This window comes from Lolium perenne, chromosome 3 (assembly GCF_019359855.2).
Source record: "Lolium perenne isolate Kyuss_39 chromosome 3, Kyuss_2.0, whole genome shotgun sequence".
NCBI classification, from domain to species: domain Eukaryota; kingdom Viridiplantae; phylum Streptophyta; class Magnoliopsida; order Poales; family Poaceae; genus Lolium; species Lolium perenne.
The window spans coordinates 91,502,948-91,527,949 of record NC_067246.2 but is presented as its reverse complement, the minus strand read 5'-3'; the positions used below and the strand labels follow the sequence as shown (position 1 = coordinate 91,527,949).

Here is a 25,002-nt window from a genome sequence, read left to right as displayed (position 1 = left end):
CAAATGTCGACTGTGGTAATTTTTCAGGTCCTGCTGATATTTAGTTACCCTTGACAATACTTCGTCTCGAGCTTCGTCGAGTGCGTCGACGTTGTCTTCCAGTGCTTTCCTGGAAACTTCTTCATTATACTCTGTGACTCTGGGGGAGTCGTGCTCTATTTCTATCGGCAGCACTGCCTCTGCTCCGTGGACAAGAAAAAACGGGGTCTCCTGTGTTGCTGTATTTGGTGTTGTTCGGATGCTCCATAACACACTTGGTAACTCTTCTGGCCAAGTATGTCGAGCTTTTTCCAGTGGTCCTAACAAGCGTTTCTTGATGCCGTTGCAGATGATACCGTTGGCTTTCTCGACTTGACCATTGGTTTGAGGATGTGCAACTGATGCGAAGTGCAATTTGATGCCTACCTCTGCACAGTACGCCTTGAACTCCTTTGACGTAAAGTTACTGCCATTGTCTGTGATGATGCTGTGAGGTACTCCAAATCGAAAAACAATGTCCTTCACGAACTTTATTGCTGATGCTGCATCTGGAGAATTTATCGGCTTTGCTTCTATCCACTTGGTGAATTTGTCGACAGCAACCAACATGTACTCGTATCCTCCTGGCGAAGCTTTGTGTAATTTTCCCACCATATCGAGACCCCATTGAGCGAAAGGCCAAGATAAGGGTATTGGCATTAATTCTGCTGCCGGAGAGTGAGGTTTTGAGGCAAATCTCTGACATGCGTCACAAGTTCGTACTATCTCCTTCGCATCCTCAATTGCTGTCAACCAGTAGAATCCTGCTCAAAAATCTTTGGCTGCAATAGCTCGACTGCTCGCGTGGTGGCCACATACTCCTTCGTGTACGTCCTTCAGAATTATCCTTCCTTCTTCGGGTGTGACGCATCGTTGTAACACACCCGAGATACTGCGTTTGTACAACTCTCCTTTGACCACCGTGAAAGCTTTGGATCGCCTAATAACTCGCCTTGCTTCAACTGGATCATCGGGTATTGTCTTTCTTAGGATGTATGATATGTACGCTTGCATCCATGGGATTTGTACCATCAGTACTAGATCCTGTTCCTCGTCTTCTTCTTCCAATGCTTCTTTCACAGCCCCCGAGGGTTTCTCACTCTTCTCCTTCTTTGTTGGTTTCTTCGGCTTCGTGGACCTCTCTGTTATTTCTTCCCAGAACACACCTGGGGGAATTGCGAGGCACTGCGACCCGATGTTTGCGAGAACGTCGGCTTCATCATTGCTCAACCTGCTGATATGGTTTACCTCGCATCCATCAAACAGTTTCTCCAGCTCATTATACATCTCTTTGTACGCCACCATGCTATCATTGACCGCATCGCATTGGTTCATGACTTGCTGAGCTACCAATTGTGAGTCGCCAAATATTTTTAGTCGAGTTGCGCCGCAGGCTTTCGCCATCTTCATCCCATGTATAAGGGCTTCATATTCTGCCTCATTATTAGATGCGTTTGGGAACGTCATCCGCAGGACGTACTTCAATTTGTCGCCTTCAGGTGATATGAGTATTACCCCTGCTCCAGCTCCTTCTAACCTTTTGGACCCGTCGAAGTTCATAGTCCAGGTTCTCGATAAATCCGGAGGTCCTGTATTTTGCAACTCCATCCACTCTGCGATGAAGTCTGGTAGAATTTGTGACTTTATTGCCTTTCTTTTTTCATACGTGATGTCCCGAGGAGAAAGTTCTATGCCCCAAAGGGAGACACGGCCTGTGGCTTCTGGATTGTTGAGTATGTTGGATAAAGGCGCCTCATTGACCACTATTATCGGATGCGCCGAAAAATAGTGGCGCAACTTTCTTGCGGTTGTGAATACTCCGTATGCTAGCTTTTGGTACAGCGGGTACCTCTGTTTTGAAGGCGATAATACTTTGCTGATGAAATATACTGGCCTCTGCACTCCATGGAGTTTTCCTTCTTCTTCTCTTTCGACAACTAGCGCTGTGCTGACCACCTGAGGTGTAGCCGCAATATATAACAGGAGCGGTTCTTTCTCTTTTGGCGCTACTAGAATTGGTGGTGTCGAAATTTTCCGCTTGAGGTCCTCGAAGGCCCTATCTGCATCTTCGTTCCATTGGAACTTCTCTCCTTGTTTGATTAAGGCGTAGAATGGTAACGCCTTTTCTCCCAGCCTGGCGATGAATCTGCTTAAAGCTGCGACTCGTCCAGTTAGCTGCTGTATTTCCTTCAACTTTGTTGGCTTCCTCATTGTTACGATAGCTTGGATTTTTTCAGGATTTGCTTCAATCCCCCTCGCTGAAACTAGGAAACCGAGAAGTTCTCCTGCAGGGACGCCGAAAGAACATTTCGTCGGGTTCAACTTGAGACAAAAATGTCGAGGTTGTCGAAAGTTTCCTTCAAGTCCTCGATTAATGTTGCCCCCTTTTTTGATGTGATGACGACGTCGTCGATGTACACTTGTACATTTTTCCCGATCTGTGTTGCTAGGCACTTCTGCATCATCCGTTGATATGTTGCTCCCGCGTTTTTCAACCCGAAGGGCATTGTTTTGTAGCAAAATACGCCGTACGGTGTGATGAATGCTGTTTTAGCTTCGTCGTCTTCTTTTAATCTGATCTGATTGTAACCAAAATATGCGTCCAAGAAGGAAAGACGTTCACATCCTACCGTGGAGTCGATAATCTGATCGATCCTTGGGAGGGGAAAGTGATCCTTTGGACAATGTTTATTGAGGCACGTAAAGTCGACACACATGCGAAGGACTTTCGTGTTTTTCTTCGGCACCATCACTGGGTTAGCTACCCAAGTGGCCTCAGTAGATATCTCTTTGATGAAACCAGCTTCTCTAAGTCGATCAATTTCTGACAGCATGGCTTTGCGGTTTGGTTCCGAAAAATGCCGCAAAGGTTGCTTGATTGGTCTCGCAATAGGATCCAAGTTTAGGTGGTGCTCGGCAAGTTCCCTGGGTACTCCTGGCATGTCTGCTGGACACCATGCGAAGATTTTCCAGTGCTCACGGAGGAACTCGACGAGCGCGCTTTCCTATGCGAGGTCCATGTTCGTTGCGATGGACGTCGTTTTCTTCGGATCTGTCGGGTGAATCTGCACTTCCTTAGAATCTTTTGCTGTATTGAAAGTTGATTCCTTGTTGGGCCTCCCTACGTCTGGCAGCACATCATAATCAGTCATGAGCCTTGACGTTGCGTACTCTGCCTGCATCCCGAAAGTTTCTGATAGTCGATGGAAATCTTTGTCGCATTTATCGGCTAGCGCGAAGCTTCCTTTGACTGTGATTGGTCCCTTGGGTCCAGGTAACCTCCAAAGCAAGTACGTGTAATGTGGTACTGCCATAAATCTGGCGTATGCTGGTCGCCCCAACAAAGCGTGATATTGCGACGGGAAATCCACAACTTCGAATTCCAACCTCTCTATCCTGTAGTTTTCTCGGGTCCCAAACTGAACGTCGAGATTGATCTTCCCCAGTGGGTAACTTGGCTTCTTTGGTGTGATGCCGTGGAAACGTGTGTCGGTTGGTTTCAAATTTGTGAGGGAAATATTCATCTTTCTTAGCGTATCTGCGTACATAAGGTTTAGACTGCTGCCGCCATCTATGAATACTCGAGATACATCGAATCCTGCAATTACTGCTGGTAAGATCAGTGCTGGCTGCCCTGGTCGAGGAACTTACTGTGGATGATCAGCTATTGTGAAGCCAATATCTTGCCCTGACCAGTTAAGGTACTCAACTGTTGGTGGTGGCATCTTTTCTGCCATAAACACCTGTCGCGAGATTACTTTTTGAGCTCTATTGGATGGCCTGCCTTTCTGAATCATCGAGACCGCTCCGTTAGAGTTAGGATCGACGTAGGGCGGTGGGGCAGGTGCTGCCGCTATTCTGAGCTGATGTCGATTTTCATCCGTAACCGCGGGAGGAGGTGGCAAGTGAATCTCACTCCTAGGTCCTTGAGGATTTCTGTGTGCTGCCTGAGCATTTGCATGTCCTGCCCATCTTAACATTGCCTGGAAATTTCGGCAATCCTTTTGCAAGTGTCCTAACTGTCTTTTTCCATTGCTATCGAGAAAGAAATGCATCTGACACGGCCCGTTCATCATCTCTTCGGGAGACACAAAAGGTCTCTGGAACCTTGGCCCGCTATTTTGCCTGTTATCTCTATTGTCGCCTTGATGTGCATTACTTCTCTGATAGTCATCTCTACTGTTTCCTCCATTGTTTCCCCGAAAGCCAGCCGATATTTCGCCAGGTGCATCGTAACTTGAAAATTGACGAGGGAATCAACGTCTATTTTGAAAATTTTGACAGCGATCTTCCTCTGGGGACCTATGTCGTTTGTTATGTACCGCATCTTCGCCATCTGCCCATCTGTTTGCTATCTCCATTAAAGCTGATACTGTTCTTGGGTTTGTCCTCCCCAAGTCCTCCACGAAATCTCCTCGTCGAACTCCTGCAACAAATGCATCTATCGCTCTTTCGTCAGATATATTTTCTGCCGAGTTTTTGATGATGTTCCACCTTTGAATGTACTTCCTCATTGATTCATCATGCTTTTGTCGACATGACCTCAACTCCTCTAGTGTCGCAGGTTTCTTGCAGGTTGATCGGAAATTCTTGATAAACACGTCCTCGAAACTTTCCCAGCTGTCGATGGAACCTGGGGAAGCTTTTTTATCCATGATCTGGCGGCTCCGCTCAGATGTATCTGGATGCTCTGCATGGCTGTCGCTCTGGTCCCGCCTATCAATTTTACTGTCTCGAGATAATCCACAAGCCAATCCTCAGGGTCTTGCAGGCCATCGAATTTCTTGAAACTATCGGGTAGCTTGAATCCTGATGGAACTCGAGTTTTTCGGACCCGTCGTGTGAAGCATGGGAGTCCACACATGTCCTCTTCAGCAAGTTCTGGTGAATGCCGACGTTCCCTTCTTTCTTGTCGCGCTCTATCAACTCTGGCTTGAGTTGTTGTGTCCCTGGCTCCACTTGCTCTTGGTGGATCTTGCACTGCTGCGGTAGGTCTCGGACTATTTTGCCTTGCAGTTCCTTCGGGAGGTGTGGCTGTGAACGCTGCTCCCATGGCTCCACATCCTGCCATGGCCATGTTGTACAGCGCTTCCCTTGGATCTCCGGGAGGTGGCCTGGACGCTAAGATGAAGGCTTGTGTCGCCATGTACCCTGCTTCCGGTGTTTTTGGGATAATATTCCCCCTCCTGTCGATTGACATAAAGGACATGTCGAGGTTTTGGATTAGAGTTTCTCTTTCAGCTTCCGGTATATTTTGCAACCGAGATCTTGCTCTCCTCCGAGCTTCTCTATGACTATCTCCCGAAGTTTCTGAATGTCGACTTAATTCCGCTCGTCGCCTGCTTGATGCGGAAGCTGCCTCCCTTCTTCTGTTCAAAGCAGCTGTCTGTTTTTCTAACTCTCTTCCAGCTCTGGCGAGTCTATATTGATAAGCTTGCAGTTCTTCGACTGTAGCAGTTGTCTCCATTGGTTCAGAGCCATCCAAAGCTTTCGCAGCTCTATCCCAGGCTGCTTGTGGAAGTTGAACTCTAGCACGCGGTGTGGGCCCGACATATTTAGTGCCCAAACCTCTCCTTAGATCTGAGGGATCGACATAGGGGTTTCCCAAATCGTCGAAAGCCTCTGATGTTTCCTCTTGATCGCGACTTGCTTCTCCAATGGCATAAACTTGGTGATATTTTGGAGTTTTCGCTTTGCTTGGTTCGGTGACACCATCATAGAGATTGGTGAAGACCTTCCCAATAGAGATGGATTTGTCGATGAAGTCGAAGCTATCGGTGTCGCTTGAATCATCGCTTATATAGGAGTCTGCCGATGACTCGAAGGACATGTCGCTGAAGATTTTGGTGAGTTTTTCACTTGCCCTGCTGCCGATGAAGCGTGGCGACGAAATCTCCTTGTCGCTTGACTCAATGGATGATACTGAGTTTGAGAGGTCAAGACCATCCGCCGATAATCCCGACGAAATCGGAACTTCGAGATGATACGATCCTTCTTTCTCGACGTGGAAGTGGAATTTTCCAAACGTCATCTTCATGGGCTCCTCCAGATACGCATATGCATCCAAACGGGAGGGCGGGTGAGGAATAAAATCAACGAGACCAGTTTCGATCTGTTTACCGCTCTCCATGATGTTGCTTGCTACTGATGAAGTCGACGATCTTGAACGTGCCATCGAGATCAGCTCCTTGTCGCCTCTAGATCCCACAGACGGCGCCAATTGACAAGGTATTAACTTGTCAATGCCTATGGATTGTAGACTAGGGTTTAGTTGGATGTAGAGGGCAAGTAGATCTCGAAGGTTTCAGCCGAAAAGTACTCGACGAATATGAAATCTAGGGTTTGAGAAAACAATGATTCGATCCTTTCTGCGTCCCTCGACTCCCCCTTATATAGGAGGCGGAGTCGAGGGTTTCGTATTGTACAAGTTACAGAGTCCGGGTAGGTTTCTAACTCCTCCCGCAAGATTACAAATAATGCTTCCTATTACAACTCTAACTTTCCTTAACAATATCTTGGGCTTCCGAACCTCCTTATTCTTCGGATAGTGGGCCTTCAGTAAACCCCGGGTACCATCATCGACAGGCCTATTGGGGATGCCTATGTCAACGGGGGCCTGGACGGTGGCGGCGGCCGATGCGCCGGCGGCTGATGCGCCGGCTGCTACGTTGGAAGCAGCGACAGGGGCCTGGACGGGGGCAGCGGCCGATGCGCCGGCGGCTGATGCTCCGACAATGGGCATCTCATTCTTCTCCATCGCCGGCGGTTTTCTTCGGGGTTTTTTCTTCGGTTGTGGAGAAGATGATGGGACAGGAGAGGCGGTTGCAGTGAGAAAGTGCATCGAGGGAGAGAAAAAGGGCTCTATAAAGACGAAGGTGGCGTGTACCGCAACACGCGTCCGCTATGCACGGCTGCAGCGTGCACCGCGACACGAGTCTAACCCTGGGACGTTTGGTGTACTCAGTTATAACCTCGGGCCTTATACAGAAATTTTATCTGTACTCAGTTTTCCCCTCGAGTACTTAGACTGGCAAGTGCAATATACTCAGTTTTACCCTCAAGTAGCTAGTCAACAGAGAGTCAACAAATGAGATTAACATATCTAATTGAGTCATTTCATGCGCAAAAAAAATCAAAAAAATAAAAACATAGTGGCACCTACTCATGGAGTCTTCCTACGCAACCTGCCACCAAGAAAACGTTAACAAACATATATAAATCAAGTTTTACCACAAATTGCCACTTCTCAGAATCACTAGTGTAGCTATGAAGATGCATGGTTTTCCACTCAAACCCCTTTGCAAAACATCTTCCCCAAAAACATAGTTTGTCTAAATGATGCCATAATTGTCACACTCATGTATATTTGAATTGCAAATAATTTGATGTAGCCCAATATGAATTATATTGTAGAAAACACGCATTTTTTATTTTGTCCTCAAGTTCTATCACAAATGCTCTCAGAAGCCCAAACTTATCCTGATTGGTTGAGCCATTGTCACACGGATCGACTCCACGAACCGTTGATCAACTGATCTAACGGGCAGTATACCCCTCCCCGTCTCTTCGTGGCCACCCCTCTCTCTCTCTTCGTGGCCAACCCTCTCTCTCTCTCTGTCGGTGGATGCATTATTGTCACCCCTCTAACAATTATCAACTATCTTTCGCTTTCCTTTTTCTTTTAGGGGATATAGTTTTGGCATATAGTTTTAGTAATTTGAAACGGCCCAAAAGTGGTATAATTTTGGTATAAACATAAGGCATACATATTTGCGGATTTCGGTGAATGCATTATTGTCACCCCTCTAACAATTATGAACCATCTTTCGCTTTCCTTTTTCTTTTAGGGGATATAGTTTTGGCATATAGTTTCGGTAATTTGAAACGGCCCAAAAGTGGTATAATTTCGGTATAAACATGAGGCATACATATTTGCGGATTTCGGTGAATGCATTATTGTCACCCCTCTAACAATTATCAACCATCTTTCGCTTTCCTTTTTCTTTTAGGGGATATAGTTTTGGCATATAGTTTCGGTAATTTGAAACGGCCCAAAAGTGGTATAATTTCGGTATAAACATGAGGCATACATATTTGCGGATTTCGGTGAATGCATTATTGTCACCCCTCTAACAATTATCAACTATCTTTCGCTTTCCTTTTTCTTTTAGGGGATATAGTTTTGGCATATAGTTTTAGTAATTTGAAACGGCCCCAAAAGTGGTATAATTTTTGTATAAACATGAGGCATACATATTTGCGGATTTCGGTGAATAGATTATTGGGAGCCCTAATTATCAACTTTCTTTAGCATTCCAATATAGTTGGTAATTTCGGTGAATGCACACACTAACTATGAAAACAACTACAAGTACATGTAACTGAATAATGAATTTGTAACAAGGTATCCCTTGTAACAACTTCTAGCTCCTGGTGAGCAATGATAAGAATCCGATCGCAATTATACAACAGAAAAAACAACCAGCCATCAGATTAGCTTGCTTCTTCAACTCGATCAGCTGCCTTAACTGCTTGTTCATTTTCTTCAGTTCTCCCTTCACTTCCTCCAGTCCTACATTGGGAGCATTAGGCATAATCGGAACGGCTCCTCTCTCCGCCGCATTCTCTACAGCAAGTCCCCCCCCTCCCAAATTGCGCTCCCCAATAGCGCCAATTGATTCCTGCAATTGAAGCCTCCGAACGTACAAATCGATCCACTCGAAATGCCTGCATTTCTTCAGGATCTGAAAACAACAACGGGAACCCTAAATCCCAAATTCGAGGGAGTAGCAAGAAAATCGAGAGAAAACAGAGAAATTGGAGCGAGATCTAACCTTATCCCCCTCTCCATATGGCAAGCTCTCGCATGCAAGGAACTCACGTCCACGGTTGCCATTCTCGTCCGTCTTACAGATCGACCGCTTCAGAGGCTCCTGGCGTGGGCAGTCAGGGCATCTTGTCAAAGGCACGGGTCCATACTGCGGCCATGAAGAACGGGAGGTCGAAGAGAAACTAGACATCACCCGCCTGCCGGAGAAGGGCTGCCGCTGGTGGAGAAGAAGATCAATGGGGCGCGGGGAAAGAAAGGGGAAGCAATGGCACGGGCACGGGCTGGCTCGGGCTCCCATTTTGCAACGGTCACCTGGGTAAGCTGTGAGTCCGGCACACTAACGTGGACAAGTTGTGGGTCCCACGATGATCTGGATAAGTGAAGACGTGTCCACTGCGGGGCACCAACAGCGGCCCCACTTGCCAGCACCAAGCAACGTCAACTAAACGGGATTCCTTTCGTCCGAGCTCCTTCTGCGGGTTTCAGACAAGGTCTTGGGGAAAACTGAGGAAAAACTAAGGGGTTGGGGAAAACTGAGCACAACTAAGGAGCCAGGGGCACGAAAATAGAAATCCCAAAAATATTTGGTTGATATATTTTTTTAATTTCTCTAGGTTAGGTAATTTGCATATTAGGTTCGAATTACCAAAATTGTCTAACATAATTTTATTCGTTTACATATATATCCATTTCCATATCCACACGTGCTTTAAAATTCAATACCACATTTGTATTTTTTTTGTCAAACGTATTCGGATATTTACCATATCCGTTTCCATGGATGTATGGATTTCATTTTCAATTATTTTTTTGAGATGAATTTCATTTTTAGTTTGTCAAATACGATTGTCGGATAATACTCCCTCCGTCCAGGATTAGTAGGCTCCTAACGAAAAACTATTTGTCCAGAAATTAGACCTCCACAAGGCTTGTAAAAATTGATTGCTCCTAAATTAGTGGGCCTATAATTACTCCACCACCGCATGGTTTCTGGACAAATTCTCCACCGCACCTTCCTCCCTCCCTCTCCTTAATTATCTCCACCGCATGCATGCATGTGAAAACGTTTCTGTTTTGTGAAGTCTGAACGTACTCCCTCCCTTGCATGTGAGTAATTGCATGCATGTGAGTAATTGCATGATGTTGCATGCGAGGCTTTCCCTTCATTTCCACCGCACCTTCTCTGTCTCCTCCTCTCTGTCTCTTCTTCTCCACCTTCCTTCCTCCCTCTCTCTCCCTTCATTTCAGCTGGCTATAAAACCGTAGACAATAGAGTCCATGTGAGACACAAAACTTGGAGGTCCCTGCCATGGAGGAGGTGCAAGGCGTGCTGAAGGTTCATGGCGTGGAGGTGGTGCAAGAGCAAGATGGCGTCCATGGCGATGTCGATGGCGTACAAGGCGAGGTGGAGAATGTAGATGATGATGTGGAGGTCACAGAAGGCCAAGTGCAAGAATTAGAGGATGAATTCGAGAGGGTTCATCAGAACATCCAAGATCTTTTTCAAAGAGTCGATCGTGCAACCAATGTTCGAGGTACAGAGGCAAGGATTTCAGGTACTCCAAGGATTACAAGCTCCGGCTTCATCAGAACCTACTCCAACCCGAGCTCAACTTGCGAGGTGTGCATTCATCCGGCTTTGTGCCTCAAGTGTGGCATCCGCGGTGACCCTTCCATATTCGTTTGCTTAGGATGTAGGCTACCGGTACCAACAGATTTGCGTTGTTGCGAAGCTTGCGGAAATCCTTGCTTGTGTGACAACTTTTGGTGCAAAGATTGTGCTACTACGGTGGCGATAAACGAAGAAGGGGTATGCATAAGGTGTCGTCGCAACCCATCTATCTATCTCGAGGAAGAAAAGAAAGCACATAATGTGCCGGATAGTCAAGTTTAGATTCGCCGGAATATGTAATGGTTTCATATGCTTCAAGTTTATGTAAGAAAGTGAGTGAGAATATGGTTTTATATAACCTTATTATGAGCTTATAAAAAGATGGTTTGAGTCACATACGGCAGTCTACTTTGTTCTTCAGCAGAGAAGTTCATTAGCTTAGACAAAGAAGTTCAGTAGCTTATACAGAGAAGTTCAATCTGGACAACTCAGAAAAACGTACTGTCCATAGCATTACAAAATTTAAAACAGATGAATTGAAACATATGATCTCAAACAGATGAGTACTGTCCATAGCATTACAAAATTTAAAACAGATGAATTGAAACGCATGATCTCAAACAGATGAGTACTGTCCATAGCATTACAAACTTTAAAAAGTAGGAGTAATAGGAAAGTTTGCGTTAAGCCACACAAATGCATCTTCTACGAGCTGCTTCTCTACTTTCAAACGGATTGGTAACTTTCCTTGCCTCTCAAGTGCTTTCTTCTTCAAGTGAGGTACATCATAATGAATTGATCCCTTCTTCTTTATAATTTCCCTCATGCATGCTTGGTGGCTCAAGAAAATCCTATAACATGGTTCAAACATGTCAATATCACATTAAGAAAAAGCGTACGAATGAAAAAAAAAGTGTACTGCCACGTACCTATTGAGTTTTTGATGTGGATATTCCGCTAAGGATTGATTAACCTTTGAAACTATTTCTGCAAGAGTTTTTGGCATTTTCTTTCGAAACAATGATTGAATAGAAGCAAACCAACCAAGATCCAAAATATTGCAGTCGGGTGAGTTAGGAGGTTGATAGACCATCCGAATGTCCCAACCTCCACGTGCAGCCTCAGTAAGAAATATTGGATCATCGGGCTGAATATGAGTTCTAGCGTTGTCTTGCTGAATGTAGATTGGTTTGTGCCTGTCACTAGCCGGCCACTTTGCCTTGATCGCAGGAAGAATGAATTTAACAAGGTACTCTCTACTTTTGGCCTTGTCAACTTCGGTGCATGGTTTGAGCTCCCAATCTCCCCTCTTCCTGTTAGAAACAATAGAATGTACACTTAGTGCAGCCCAAGGAGTACTGAATTTTTAGTTGTAAAATGCACATACCTATTAGCACTTCTCTTTTGTGCTTGCACCCATTCAACATAAGCCCAAACGCCTATCTTCCCATCAAAAGTGCAATTACCTTGTGCATCATATCTTGGTCTAGCCATTACGGAAACAAACATTATTTTCTCGATATAATTCTTGTTCTTTGTTGATCTTTTTGGGGCTTCCTCCCTTTTGCTCAAATATACATTTTCATTCCTCCTAATTCTGTAGAACCACTTCTCATCATAATGGGCAACATTGAATCCACCCTTCATTGTGGGATCATCACCAAACAGAGTAGAAGGCTCAACTTGATGGAGAGCATAGACCAAACGTTGCTTCTCGTTTTCGTCTCCCAACATGGGCTTCACATCGCTTGTGACTCTTCTTATTTCCTTCTCTTTCAACCTGCACAAATCGTATGAATGAAATAATTATTTCGTAACTAAACAACAATTTCAGCAAAGATATAGTGTACTACTGCAAGTTCATACCTTTGGAAAACAGTAGATTTTGGCATGTTCATAGCTTCTGCAAGTTGACGTATAGTGGTGCGTTCGGTTGTTGGGATAGCTTCCATTGCTTCTATGTCCAGTATGTTCTTCTTTCTACCAACTTTCCCGATCTTTCCACACTTCACACTATTTATGCCACCTCCATTTATTCCCTGCCTCCAAATTCTTGTGACTACCCTTCGTGGACACTTAGCCAACATTGCAACTTCAGCCGTGACGCCACGTTTCATCTTACAGGAGGTTCCATTACGTTGCTGGATCCATTGGTAAATCTGCCGTTTTTCTTCCGTGCTGTAAAACTTTCTTGTACGCTTATTTGCTAGATCATCTACACACATGAAACAGAACAAAAAAGTAGTGCAAGTTAGGAACATATTGGCCGCGGCACAAAAAGTACACAAGCCTATGCCGTAGGCTTACTCAAATCTATGATCTTGCGAGGGTTTGCTTGAACCGGTGTTTGGCTTGGAGGGTACTCATCTGCGTTCTCGAAGTTAGGGTTGTACCCAACTCCACGGTACCCTTGAGGCAATGCAGTACTATCACTAGCTGGTTCATCTACAAACAGAAACATAAGATTAAAACAGTACAATTACTTTGACAACAGTACAATGTAGGAAACATACTCAAGTTGAACCCTCTGTCCCGGCCAGAATAAGCTTCAATATTTTCTGCTTGTGGTCTTGTACATAAATCTACATGGAAAACAGAAAACAGAAGTACTCATGTAAAACCCTAAAACAGAATCCATCTAAACAGAATTAATCTAAAATAGAAAAACCCTAAACAGATTTCATCTACTCATGTAAAACAGAACTCATCTAAACATATTTCGTGTAAAACAGAATAGAACTAATTTAAAACAGAAAACATGTAAACAGAATTCATCTAAACACATGTCATCTAGACACATGTCATCTAGACACATGTCATCTAAAACAGAATTCATCTAAAACAGTTTTATCTAAAATAGAACTAAACTACAGCAGAATTCATCTAAAACAGAAAACAGTAAACAGTAAACAGTTTTATCTTAAACAGAACTAAACTACAATAGAATTCATCTAAAACAGTTTTCATCTAAAATAGAACTAAACTACAGCAGAATTCATCTAATCTAAAACAGAATTCATGGTTTCTAGAGTGATCATGTAAAACAGAAACTAGGCTGATCATCTTAACCCTAAACAGAAACTACCAGGGAGTGCATCATCTAAAACAGAAACTCCAGTGATCATCTAAACCCTAAACAGAAACTACCAGGGAGTGCGTCATGTAAAACAGAAACTACAGTGATCAAGTACCTCTAGTGTTGAAGAAGCTGGAGTGCATGTCGACGCAGAAACCCCCTCCGAAGTTCAGCGGAGGGTCCACGGCGACAGGGACGACGTTGTTTGCCCTAGTTTCTTCACGGCGACGTCGACATGGTCCGCGCGTCCCTGTTCCGCCGCCGCTCCCTTGTCCACCGCCGCTCCCTTGTCCACCGCTGCTCCCTTGTCCACTGCCGCTTCCGCTACCTTGTCCCGCCGAAGGAAAGGAGAAAAGACTGCCGCTGCTGCCGATGAGAGAAGAGCCGTGCGGGCGCATGAGGCCGACGCGCCGCACAGGAATCGACGGTGGAGCGCCTGTACGGCGAACGGGCCTCTCCAGCAAGGATCCATTCACGAACGGCGCCGCTGATCGTAGACCAGACAACCCGAGGGTTCCAGTACTCCGCCGCGACGAGCTCTCTGGTGGTTCTTCGGCCATTGGGGACGGGAGAGGAAGCGAGAGGAGAGGACGCGATGAGATGCAGAAGAGAGGAGACGAGGAGATGCCGTATATAACAGCGATCCTTTTGGAAATCAAAACAACAATTGCCGCCATGATTTTCGGCGATGCAGGGCGCGGAAGGAAAGCTCAGCTCGGCGGGGAAGGAAGTTCTGCCTCGCGGGGAAGGAAGGAGAGACCAAAAAAATCCAAACTGCCAATGCATGCCACGAAAAAATAGCGCCAGAAATTTCTCTCAGCCGCGCAGATTTCGTTCGGGTTTTTTCCTGCATCCATGCGACGATTTGCATGGCCGTAATTACTAGGCTTTTATGGAGAAAATATGGAAACTATTTTCTGGTTGGTTGAAACAAACGTTTTTGGCTCCAGGAAACGAACCACTAATCTGCTGCCTTGGTCTTGCTGTTTTTCATTAGAAGCCTAGAAATCCTGGACGGAGGGAGTACTTATTATCCACTACTAGTTTGAACCGTTTTTATGACATGTCTTTTGCCAAGAATGGAACATGTAGTCCTTGACTCCTTGTAGGGAAAGGAGCGGAATAAATGGACCAGGGCCAGTAATGCGATACGGGAGACAAAAGGGGTACTCATTCGGCTGCTACTTGACGCTTTAAGCGTCAAACAGAAATTGCTGCCAGCAACAGTGTGGAGCACCCGTCACGTGCGATTGGATGAGCCCACGCGCCCCAGCGTGACCTTGGGCTTTCCAGCGGTGAGCCGAGCCGCCGAGGCCTGTAAATTATGCAACTGGACCGCATGTAAAAACAATCAACGAATAGGCCCAGAACACTAATTGCGGCTGCCGTCGGGAGGAACAAGACTTCCTTTGCTGACCTCTACTGTACTCCGGCGCCGATGTGTTGTTGCGCGCACAGATTAATCACAGAAATGCGCAGTCATATTTCAAGTGGTAGAACACTTCACCCCTAGCTCACTCGAGTTGTATCCATTACACAGATCAGTCACACCGAGTCACGACTATCTTAAGCAAGAACAAGAGCACAGCAAGGCTGAGGGTCAGAGCAGCCTGGGGCTGGTGTAGGGGCCATGGAGGATGCTGTCGGCGATGGCGCGGTACGCGGCCTCCGTCAGGTGCACGCCGTCCCAGTTGGCGTACGCTGACGGGTCCGCGCACACGCTGGATCCCCGGACGCCGCAGCTCGCCACCGGGTTGAAGTTGTATGGTCCGCCGCCGCCGCAGCACGTCTTCAGCGGGCCATGCTTGAACCCTGCATCAGTCACAGGCTGACAGGTTAGAATTCAGCTCCACTAATTAACAATGTTACAGTTCAGCTGCCATTCGATAACGAGGAGTACAAGCGATCGAAGAACCCTGAAACCCATATTTAGTGCGTGTCAAAAGACCAAAGAATTGTGCTTATTGTGTACTTAGAAATCCATGAATGTCAGTAGTTCAGCTCCTCCTTTCTCAAAGTTCCACCAGATGGATACATAATTCCTAGAACTCTGGATAGCCACCACCACACCGGCCACATGTGCAGATCCATTGTTTCAGTGTCAGAAACCATGTTAAGCGGTACTGGATGCAGAAGATGACCAAAGACAGTTACGTGGAGCATGTCTTTTTGTGCTGAAACACGGCTAGCCTTTCCCTGAAAAAGACACTTTCAAATCCTCCAGATCTTCTCTGAACAGCCCCACGATCTTTTGCTGCATCTTGCTGGCCCCTATTGCAGCAACGGCACACTGTACCTCCATATTGCGGGCCATTGTTGAGGCATGGTTACCGTTGAGTGTAGCTGTCATTCCTGAATGATTCGCATCATGGTGTTCCACGTACTAGAAAAGTCCAATGCCTCCCTGTCGATTCAGTTCCGATACCATCCTAGATATCTCCGCCGGTGGATCGATTGATCAGTATGTGCTCCGACTCAGAGGGACCATTTGCAATGAAATAGACCATTTCAGACAAATTTCCGAAATGGGTCGGGCCGTTGAAGGTGGTCTTATGGACGGAAAAGTGTCAGCACCTGTGCAAGATTGGTTTGCATACTCACCGAATTTCTTGGGGTTCCTGGCGAAGGACATGGCGGCGCCGTAATAGTCGGCGTACATGATCCTGGCGTGGGGGTACTTGAGGCGAAGCACCTGTAGCTTCTGCTGGACCATGGCGTTGTGGCGCTGCGTGAAGTCGTTGTACGTTTTGAGGCAGCCGACGGAGTCGTAGTCGCTGCTGTTCCTGCCCGGGTGCAGGGTGAGGTACGCCGACGAGCACCCCATCGGCAGGTTCCCCGGCACCACCAGGTGCATCGCGCCGGCCTTGATCAGCCTCTGTGCCAATGCGGATACAGTGCCAGTGAGAATTGAGTACTATGCTACAAGATCGACATGGAAACTGAAGACTGTTCCATTTCTGAATGAGCAGTAGAGAGCTCTTTTGAGAGAGGGAAAAACATTGCAGGTGTGCTCACCTCGGTGGCGTCGATAACCGCGGAGGCGACCGTGGGGACGTAGGATTTGGCGTCGTCCAAGGTCTTGCCCTTGAAGAAGGCGTAGTTGTAGTCGTTTCCCCCAATCTCCCCCACCAAGAACAGGGACTTGCTGAAATACTCCTTGCAATCTGATTATTCGGTTTTTAAACAAGACGTTAGGGAGAATCTTGCCATGACTGAGAGTTTCAGAGATTGAACCCAAATCAGTATGACACAAGTAGTAGTAAAGAATTGGCCACGGACTTTTTGGTGAGTCGCAGAGTGAAGGCTTGAGCTTCTCGAACCAGTCGAGCTGGACGCTGAGGGACAGGTTGGTCCAGAGCTTGTCCGATGCCCCTATCCCCTCGAAGAATGGCGGGTCCATGGCCGTGGCGCCGCCCACGGCGAAGTTCACGCCCTGCCGGACATCCTTCCCGCGCGACAGGTACGGCTGCAGCAGCGGCAGGCCAAACGCTTGCGCTGCAGCCAAAGAAAAAGAGCGCACAAGAGTCACACAAATGTCACTGGAGATGCGCAAGAAACATCACATGTCTAATTCATTCTTTCTGGTAAGCAGGAAGGCAGCATTGGGCGACGGGAACTCACCAAGGAAGTCGACGACGAGGCGGCCGTCGGAGCAGCGGCCAGTGGGGCGGTGGAAGTAGGTCATGCCGTAGGGGAACCTGCCGACGGTGGTGAAAGGGAGCTGGCTGGACGCGAGCAGGTTGCCGGTGTCAGTGAGGGAGTCGCCGAAGCTGAACATCGAGGTGTAGTTCTGCTTGCTGTTGCCACCGCACTGGGAGACCTGCACGAGGCAGCAGCAGCAGGCCAGAACGGCGACGATGACGGAGAGCCTGGAGATCGCCATGGAAATGCGGGAGAGCTGCAGCGCCGCAAAGCTGTGGCACACACTAGCTGGCTAGCTCGACCCACACTGATGTCCACTCACTCCTCTGGGCTATACAGCCAGGAGACTAGGGGGAGAGTGAGACACTGGCACGAGGCGATGCCGCCCGTTTCCACATCAGGACAGGTCCAGTAATGGTGCCTCTATAAAGTCTCATTCACCTCTGCCATGCGCTTGAGATTGTAGGTGGTAGAGTTAATGCGCTGCGCGCCGAGGGCAAGGCAAATCCCAGCAGCTTTGCGCCATCCATGGTTGAAGATGAAGGTGAAGGTGAAGATGGCACGGTAACTAGGCTAGGCGCCGCCGGAACCCCGAATCAAGCAGCTTGGTTCGTCCCCTACTGAATGGATAATTGATGCTTCACGTGTGAGCTCGGGCCTGACTGACACTCCCAAACCTTAATTATTCAGACAAGGACGACGCGGTGATGCTCACGATGAGCTTGGGAGTACGGGTATCTTCGCTCGAGGCCATCTGTTCCACCGGTGGTCACGCCTCAGATTGACATGCATCGGAGGGACACTTGTAAATCATGTACTCCGCGCAACTACACAAGCACTCTCTCGAACACTCGATACAGCCCTGTGCAGAATACCTGTGTGGAACCTCAGATAAAACACAAGTTTAGGGTTTCGTGGTGGAGCAACGTGTTCCCACCTCTTCTATTTATATACTTAGTAGGATTACAATATAAGGCACATACGATACAAATATACACGTATGTGAATCGATCTCTTAACACTCCCCCTCAATCTAAACTACTACTACATATAAGGTTTAGATTGGTTCGAAATCGGTCTAGCATCTGCCGTGTTGCTGGCTTAGGGGGTGTTTGTTTGGGCTTTTTTCAGCTTTCCAGTAAAAAAAGCCAGCGAATGGAAACAAACGGGTGGGCTTTGGGTGGTGGCTTTTCAAAAGCCAAAGCACCCTATAGGCAAAGATATAGAAGCACGTTTTGAGGTGCTTCCCGCAGCTTCCTCATTAACAGCCGAACCGTTATTTGCATTTGCCCATTTCGTTTAAAGTATTTACATAACACTGCCACTCTAGACCGAATCGTTTTTCTCTTTGTTTGACCCGTACTCCTCACCAACCACAAAGTAGGCCTACCGGGCCGCCGGCGACCCCCCGCCTCCGCCGTCTCGCTTCGTCTCCCGCCGCCGTCCCTCCGTTTCCGGCCGACTGCGACTGTCCTAGCCCGACCCGCGCCCTCTGAATTCGAGCGCGCCGGCACCAGCGCGAGCCAAGCAGTTGGTGCGAGCCGGCGAGCGGGAGTAGCAGTCAGGCGGCCGCGGTTGAAGCGAGCGTCAGGCAGGCGGCCAGCGCATGCGGCAAGCGAACAACAAAGCGGTGGGGATAAATTAGTCTATGGATGGCTTGGAAAATCCATGGCTAGATGCGTGCTCTTCCTCGAAGAGATCCCTGTTTTGTCCCTGCTCTTCCTCCAAGCTAGCTAGGTACGGCAGCATCTCAACATGGAGTAAGAGTCTGCCGTCTTTGGTTTTCGTTTCTGAGCTCACGGAATATGCGTAGATGATTTGATTCATACACAAACAGGAATAAATTAAGACTTTTCTAACTAAACATGATTTTTTTTTTCTATAAACGGTTTTAATGGCAAATTAAGTAAAGCTGGTATATGTTTTATATACTAACAAAAAATAGTACAATGTTTCGAAACTATGGGTATTTCAGTCAATTCATCTCTTCACAGCCAGACAACCAACCAAATTGCCAAACACTGAAACTAGGAAAAGCTGCTTTTCCTGCATAGCAGCTTTTCTCCCACAGCCAGCCAGCCACAGTCCAAACAAACACAAAATGGAAATCGATCTCAATGTGCTTGGTCCTGGCATGGAAGACTAGATTCACCGTTAGGTAGGTAGCACCCAAATTATCACACCATAAAATTGGAGCTTGCCGCTGGGTAACACCGAGTTCTCGAAGCAATGAACTGACCCACATAGCTTTGGCTACTCCATTTGCAAGAGCCTTATACTCTGTCTCAGTGCTGGATCTGGAAACCGTGGGCTGCTTCTTCGAACTCCATGAAATAAGGTTCGGACCCACAAACACTGCAAAACCACTCGTAGAGCGTCGATCATCAACATCTCCAGCCCAATCTGCATCAGTAAAAATACTAACACTCTGCTGCAGTGACCTCCTAATGTGAAGCCCTGTATCCAATGTTCCTTTGACATAACGAAGAATACGTTTTACTGCCTCCCAATGCACTTCAGTGGGTTGAGACAAGAACTGACAAACCTTGTTGACAGCAAAGGATATATCTGTACGTGTGAGAGTTAAATACTGTAGACTTCCAACCACACTGCGATATTTTAAAGAGTCCTCTGGACCAAGAAGTGCACCAGTATCTCGAGCAAGCCGCTCAGTGGGCACCATCGGAGTGGAAGTGGGGTTACAATTCTCCATATTAACCCGGTGAAACAAGTCTAGCGCATACTTGCGCTGCCTAAGTGTCATGCCCCCTGAATTGTACGACGCTTCCAATCCAAGGAAATATTCCAGAACTCTAAGATCCTTGATAGGAAAAGTGGCACAAAGAGAGCGAACAAGACCCTCCACAACAGCAATAGTGGAACCAGCAATAACGATGTCGTCAACATATACCAACATGAAAACTTGAACACCATGCTGATTGAAGATGAACAAGGATGTGTCAGCCCTAGAAGGAAGAAACCCCAGCTGAAAAAGGCAAGCACTCAAGCGAGCATACCAAGCACGAGGCGACTGCTTCAGACCATAAATAGCACGCTGCAACTTGCACACATGAGAGGGGAAACGGGCATCCTCAAAGCCAGGGGGCTGCTTCATATAGACATCTTCTGTCAGAAAACCATGTAGAAAAGCATTGCTCACGTCAACCTGACGAAGGGCCAGCCTCGAGAAACTGCTAGAGAAAGAACCAAGCGAATTGTGGCTAGTTTGACAACAGGACTAAAAGTATCACCATAGTCAATGTCGTGCTGTTGAGTGAATCCGCGAGCAACCAGGCGAGCTTTGTGTTTCTCAACTGAACCATCTGGACGATGCTTGGTTTTGAACACCCACTTGCTACCAACAATATTAGTGCCAGGTGGTCGAGGAACCAGAGTCCAGGTCTTCGTCTGAGAGAGAGCGGAGAATTCATCCGACATTGCGGCGCGCCACGCCGGTTCACGAAGAGCATCATGATGAGACACCAGCGCCGCAAAGAGAGCACGACGACGAGGATCATACCGCACGGTGCCGTCGGTGTAGAGCTTCTCACGACGAGTGTTGTCACGCAGGCGTGTGACCATGCCATGACCAGGCTGTGATGAAGCCGGAGCAGGCTGCCTAGCGGACTGCCCGCCAGGCGAGGGAGCTGAAGACGGTGGCGTGGGCACACCACACACATGCGATCCGGGAGGCGATGCAGACGACGAGGGAGAGCATGCTGGCTCCCGAGATCCCGAAGACGTGGCCGCATCCGCGCCGGTGGAACCCGGAGGCGACGCGGCAACATCCACGCCGGTAGAACCCGGAGGCGACGGGGCAGCATCCGGGTGGGGCGCTGTTCCCGGGGCATGCACATGCATGTCCACAGCTGGCGGAGGAGGGACGTCAATCACGGCGACGTTCTGCACAGAAAAATCAGCACCTGGAGAGGATAGGTTAGTGGACAGGTAAGATAGGTCATATTGACGCACATGATCACTCGTAGCCGATTCAGTCACGGGAAAATTAATGGCTTCACGAAGAGTGGGAATATCAACCGTAACCCCGGGAGTGGCATACGGAAACACTGATTCATCGAAGACAACGTCACGGGAGATGTAAATACGACCCGTGGATCTATCAAGGCACTTGTAGCCCTTGTGCATAGGACTATAGCCCAAGAAAACACACATCTTGGATCTAAACTCGAGTTTGTGAGCATTATACTTGTGAAGACTCGGCCAACACGCGCAGCCAAAAATACGGAGGAACTCGTAATTGGGATGAATTTTGAGAAGGCGGAAAAGTGGTGTCTCTTTGTTAAGAACAGGTGTAGGCATGCGATTAATCAAGTAACAAGCCGTCAGCAAAGCCTCATCCCAGAAGCTTAAAGGGAGAGAGGAATGGGCGAGCAAGGCAAGACCCGTCTCGACCAAATGACGGTGTTTGCGTTCAGCAATGCCGTTTTGCTGGGAGGTATGGGGGCAGGAGACACGGTGTGAGACACCTGTGCGCTAAAAAAACTGATGGAGTTTATGATATTCACCGCCCCAATCAGATTGGACAGCTTTAATTTTGGCGTTCAAGAGAAGCTCAACATGAGCCTGAAAAGCATAAAACACCCGCTCAACATCAGATTTATGTTTAAGGAGATAGATCCAACAAAAACGAGAGTAGTCATCGATAAAACTAACATAGTACTTAAAACCACCAGAAGAAGCAATAGCAGGGCCCCAAACATCAGAGTGAATAAGCTCAAGAGGCATAGTGGTAACACGATGAAACAAAGTATATGATAGTTGATGACTTTTGGCACACTGACAAGCATCACAAACCAAATGAGGACTAGCGGAAGTATAGGATAAATCATGGTTCTTAACAATAGTTTGAACTACATTATTTGTGGGATGACCTAGACACTGATGCCACTGAGACGATGAAGTCTTGGCACCAGTAAGAGCACGACGTGTGGACGGTGAAGACACACGGCTAAACGGAACGGGGTAGAGTCCACCATGACTTCTACCGTGAAGCAGAATTCTCCGGGAGACCTTGTCCTTAACACAGAAAAAAAATATCGGTGAAATTCAACAAAGTCATCATTGTTGCAGACAAGGCGATAAACAGAGAGAAGATTCTGACTAATATGTGGGACATGAAGGATATTTTTCAGTTTTAATTGTAAACCGGTTAAAGAAGAGTGACCAATGTGGGCAATAGACAAACCTGCACCATTGGCCACCTGAACCTGATCCATCCCGCCATAGCGCTCCTGCATGTGGAGATGCTGAAGATCATTCGTCAGATGATCTGTCGCCCCGCTGTCCATCATCCAGGGCGGAGAACTGGTCAATGCCAAGTTGCCGGCACGCTGCTGGTTGTTGTCGCGCACGAAGTCAGGGTTGAAGCGGTTCCGACAGTCATCGGCGTTGTGCCCCCAATAGCCGCTGATCTGGCACTGCGGGCGCTGACGCCGGCGTCCTTCGTTCTGGCCGCGGTTGCCACCGCTGCCGTTACCATCATAATTGCCGCCATTTTGGTGACCGTTGCCGTTGCCGCCCGCGGGCGGTCCGTAGGGCTGGACGTGGCCGCCCGCCGGCGACCCGTAGCTGCCTCCACCACCGTTTCCGCCGTAAGTCTGGCGGCCGTTGTTGCCCCCGCCATAACTAGGCTGGGAGCCTCCGCCAGAGAAGGCGGACGAGGGCGCGCGGGGCTGCCAAGGTGCGTCACCACGAGCAGCAACATTGGCGGATGAGGTCCACTCCTCGTTCTCAGCCAGCTGCGACATCTGCAGGCCCTCGTAGTTCAGGACCATGGAGTACAACTCGGCGGCGGTTGATACGTCCATTTTGCATCACTATTTTATATCATAATTTACTATTATTCATTGATATATTTCATATTTAGAGATGATACTTATGTTATTTCATCTATTTTGCATGTTTCATGATTATTGGAGAATCGCGCACCGGAGTCAGGATTCTGCTGGAAAAAGCGCCGTCAGAATGCAATATTTTGGAAGATCAGCAATTGACGGGAATTATACTGAAAATCCTATTTTTCCAGAAGACGGAGGTAGCCAAAAGGAGGAGCCGAGGAGGGCCGCCATGGGGCCCCCTCATAGGCCGGCGCGGGCCCTGCCCTAGCCGCGCCGCCATGTGGCGAGGGGGCCCACGACCCCCTCTGGCCTCCTCTCCTTCGCGTACTTCTTCGTCCCGAAAACCTAAGCTCCAGAGGATAGTCGCGAAGAGTCACAGCCGCCTCTGCGGGGCGGAAAACACCAGAGGGAAAAGAGCTCTCCGGCAGGCTGAAATCCACCGGGGAAATTCCCTCCCGGAGGGGGAAATCGACGCCATCGTCACCGTTATCGAGCTGGACATCATTGGGATCATCATCACCATCATCTCCATCATCATCACCGCCATCTCCACCGCTGCACCTCGTCACCGCTGTAACAATTAGGGTTGGATCTTGATTGTTTGATAGGGGAAACTCTCCCAGTATTGATTTCTACTTGTTATTGATGCTATTGAGTGAAACCATTGAGCCAAGGTTTATGTTCAGATTGTTATTCATCATCATATCACCTCTGATCATGTTCCATATGATGTCTCGTGAGTAGTTCGTTTAGTTCTTGAGGACATGGGTGAAGTCTAAATGTTAGTAGTGAATTATGTTGGGTAATATTCAATGTTATGATATTTAAGTTGTGGTGTTATTCTTCTAGTGGTGTCATGTGAACGTCGACTACATGATACTTCACCTTTATGGGCCTAGGGGAATACATCTTGTATTCGTTTGCTAATTGCGGGGTTGCCGGAGTGACAGAAACCTAAACCCCCGTTGGTATATCGATGCAAGAGGGATAGCAGGATCTCAGAGTTTAAGGCTGTGGTTAGATTTATCTTAATTACTTTCTTGTATTTGCGGATGCTTGCAAGGGGTATAATCACAAGTATGTATTAGTCCTAGGAAGGGCGGTGCATTAGCATAGGTTCACCCACACAACACTTATCAAAACAATGAAGATTAATCAGCTATATGAAGCGAAAGCACTAGACTAAATTCCCGTGTGTCCTCAAGAACGTTTGGTCATTATAAGTAAACAAACCGGCTTGTCCTTTGTGCTAAAAAGGATTGGGCCACTCGCTGCAATTATTTCTCTCGCATTTTATTTACTTGTACTTTATTTATCTGCAATATCAAAATCCCCTGAATACTTGTCTGTGAGCATTTACAGTGAATCCTTCATCGAAACTGCTTATCAACACCTTCTGCTCCTCGTTGGGTTCGACACTCTTATTTATCAAAAGTACTACGATACACCCCCTATACTTGTGGGTCATCAAGACTATTTTCTGGCGCCGTTGCCGGGGAGTGAAGCGCTATTGGTAAGTGAAATTGGTAAGGAAAACCTTTACTGTACGTGCTGATTTTATTTCTGCCTGCTGCTATAATTCATTATGGAGAGGTCTTCTCTTGAATTCCTATTTGGAAAATCTACTACTACTGCAAAGGTAGTGGATGAGGTGCCAGGTGAGAAAGAGGTTCCATATAAAATACCTATGAAAATTATTGAACGTGTTGTGGATAACCGCTATGAAGGGGATGGAACTGTCCATCCTGGTGATCATTTACAGTTTTTACATGAATTATGCGGGTTATTCAAATGTGCAGGTATTGCTATGGATGAAGTTAGAAAGAAACTATTCTCTATATCGCTGTCTGGTAAAGCGGCGCATTGGTATAAATTGCTAAAGAATGGTGATTCTCTTGATTGGGAGGACATTGTGCCTTTATTCTATTCTAAATACTATCCTCCAAGTGAAATTCACAAAGATCGG

At 47.3% G+C, this 25,002-nt stretch overlaps 3 protein-coding genes across 3 annotated transcripts; all 3 read right to left on the bottom strand.

Moving 5' to 3' along the window:
• Positions 1-10,979: 10,979 nt before the first annotated feature.
• Positions 10,980-14,096, bottom strand: LOC127339495 (uncharacterized). The gene is made up of 6 exons (XM_071827265.1): positions 13,652-14,096; positions 12,768-12,905; positions 12,327-12,675; positions 11,848-12,240; positions 11,390-11,773; positions 10,980-11,311 (listed from the first exon to the last, which is right to left on the bottom strand). Exons 1-6 carry the CDS (start codon positions 14,094-14,096, stop codon positions 11,113-11,115), a joined length of 1,908 nt encoding a protein of 635 aa, XP_071683366.1. The 3' UTR covers positions 10,980-11,112.
• Positions 14,097-14,995: 899 nt separating this feature from the next.
• Positions 14,996-17,626, bottom strand: LOC127341932 (GDSL esterase/lipase At5g45910). The gene is made up of 5 exons (XM_051367873.2): positions 17,158-17,626; positions 16,816-17,031; positions 16,552-16,700; positions 16,138-16,411; positions 14,996-15,348 (listed from the first exon to the last, which is right to left on the bottom strand). Exons 1-5 carry the CDS (start codon positions 17,417-17,419, stop codon positions 15,137-15,139), a joined length of 1,113 nt encoding a protein of 370 aa, XP_051223833.1. The 5' UTR covers positions 17,420-17,626; the 3' UTR covers positions 14,996-15,136.
• A 1,527-nt stretch (positions 17,627-19,153) lies between these two features.
• Positions 19,154-20,293, bottom strand: LOC139837939 (uncharacterized mitochondrial protein AtMg00810-like). Its single transcript, XM_071827264.1, has one exon. The coding sequence runs from the start codon at positions 20,291-20,293 to the stop codon at positions 19,154-19,156; it is 1,140 nt and encodes a 379-aa protein (XP_071683365.1).
• Between the last annotated feature and the right edge of the window lie 4,709 nt (positions 20,294-25,002).

What these genes read in the sequence shown, in the direction of transcription:
- LOC127339495 (XM_071827265.1), bottom strand. Translation starts at nt 14,096, where the DNA reads ATGGCCGAAGAACCACCAGAGAGCTCGTCGCGGCGGAGTACTGGAACC. An exon ending in CAGCTTCTTCAACACTAGAG is followed by an intron (nt 12,906 to 13,651) that starts GTACTTGATCAC and finishes TTCTGTTTGTAG; the next exon opens with ATGAACCAGCTAGTGATAGT. An exon ending in AAATCTACTGTTTTCCAAAG is followed by an intron (nt 12,241 to 12,326) that starts GTATGAACTTGC and finishes CGATTTGTGCAG; the next exon opens with GTTGAAAGAGAAGGAAATAA.
- LOC127341932 (XM_051367873.2), bottom strand. Translation starts at nt 17,419, where the DNA reads ATGGCGATCTCCAGGCTCTCCGTCATCGTCGCCGTTCTGGCCTGCTGC. An exon ending in CCTCGTCGTCGACTTCCTTG is followed by an intron (nt 17,032 to 17,157) that starts GTGAGTTCCCGT and finishes CTTTGGCTGCAG; the next exon opens with CGCAAGCGTTTGGCCTGCCG. An exon ending in ACTCTGCGACTCACCAAAAA is followed by an intron (nt 16,701 to 16,815) that starts GTCCGTGGCCAA and finishes CCGAATAATCAG; the next exon opens with ATTGCAAGGAGTATTTCAGC.
- LOC139837939 (XM_071827264.1), bottom strand. Translation starts at nt 20,293, where the DNA reads ATGAAGCAGCCCCCTGGCTTTGAGGATGCCCGTTTCCCCTCTCATGTG.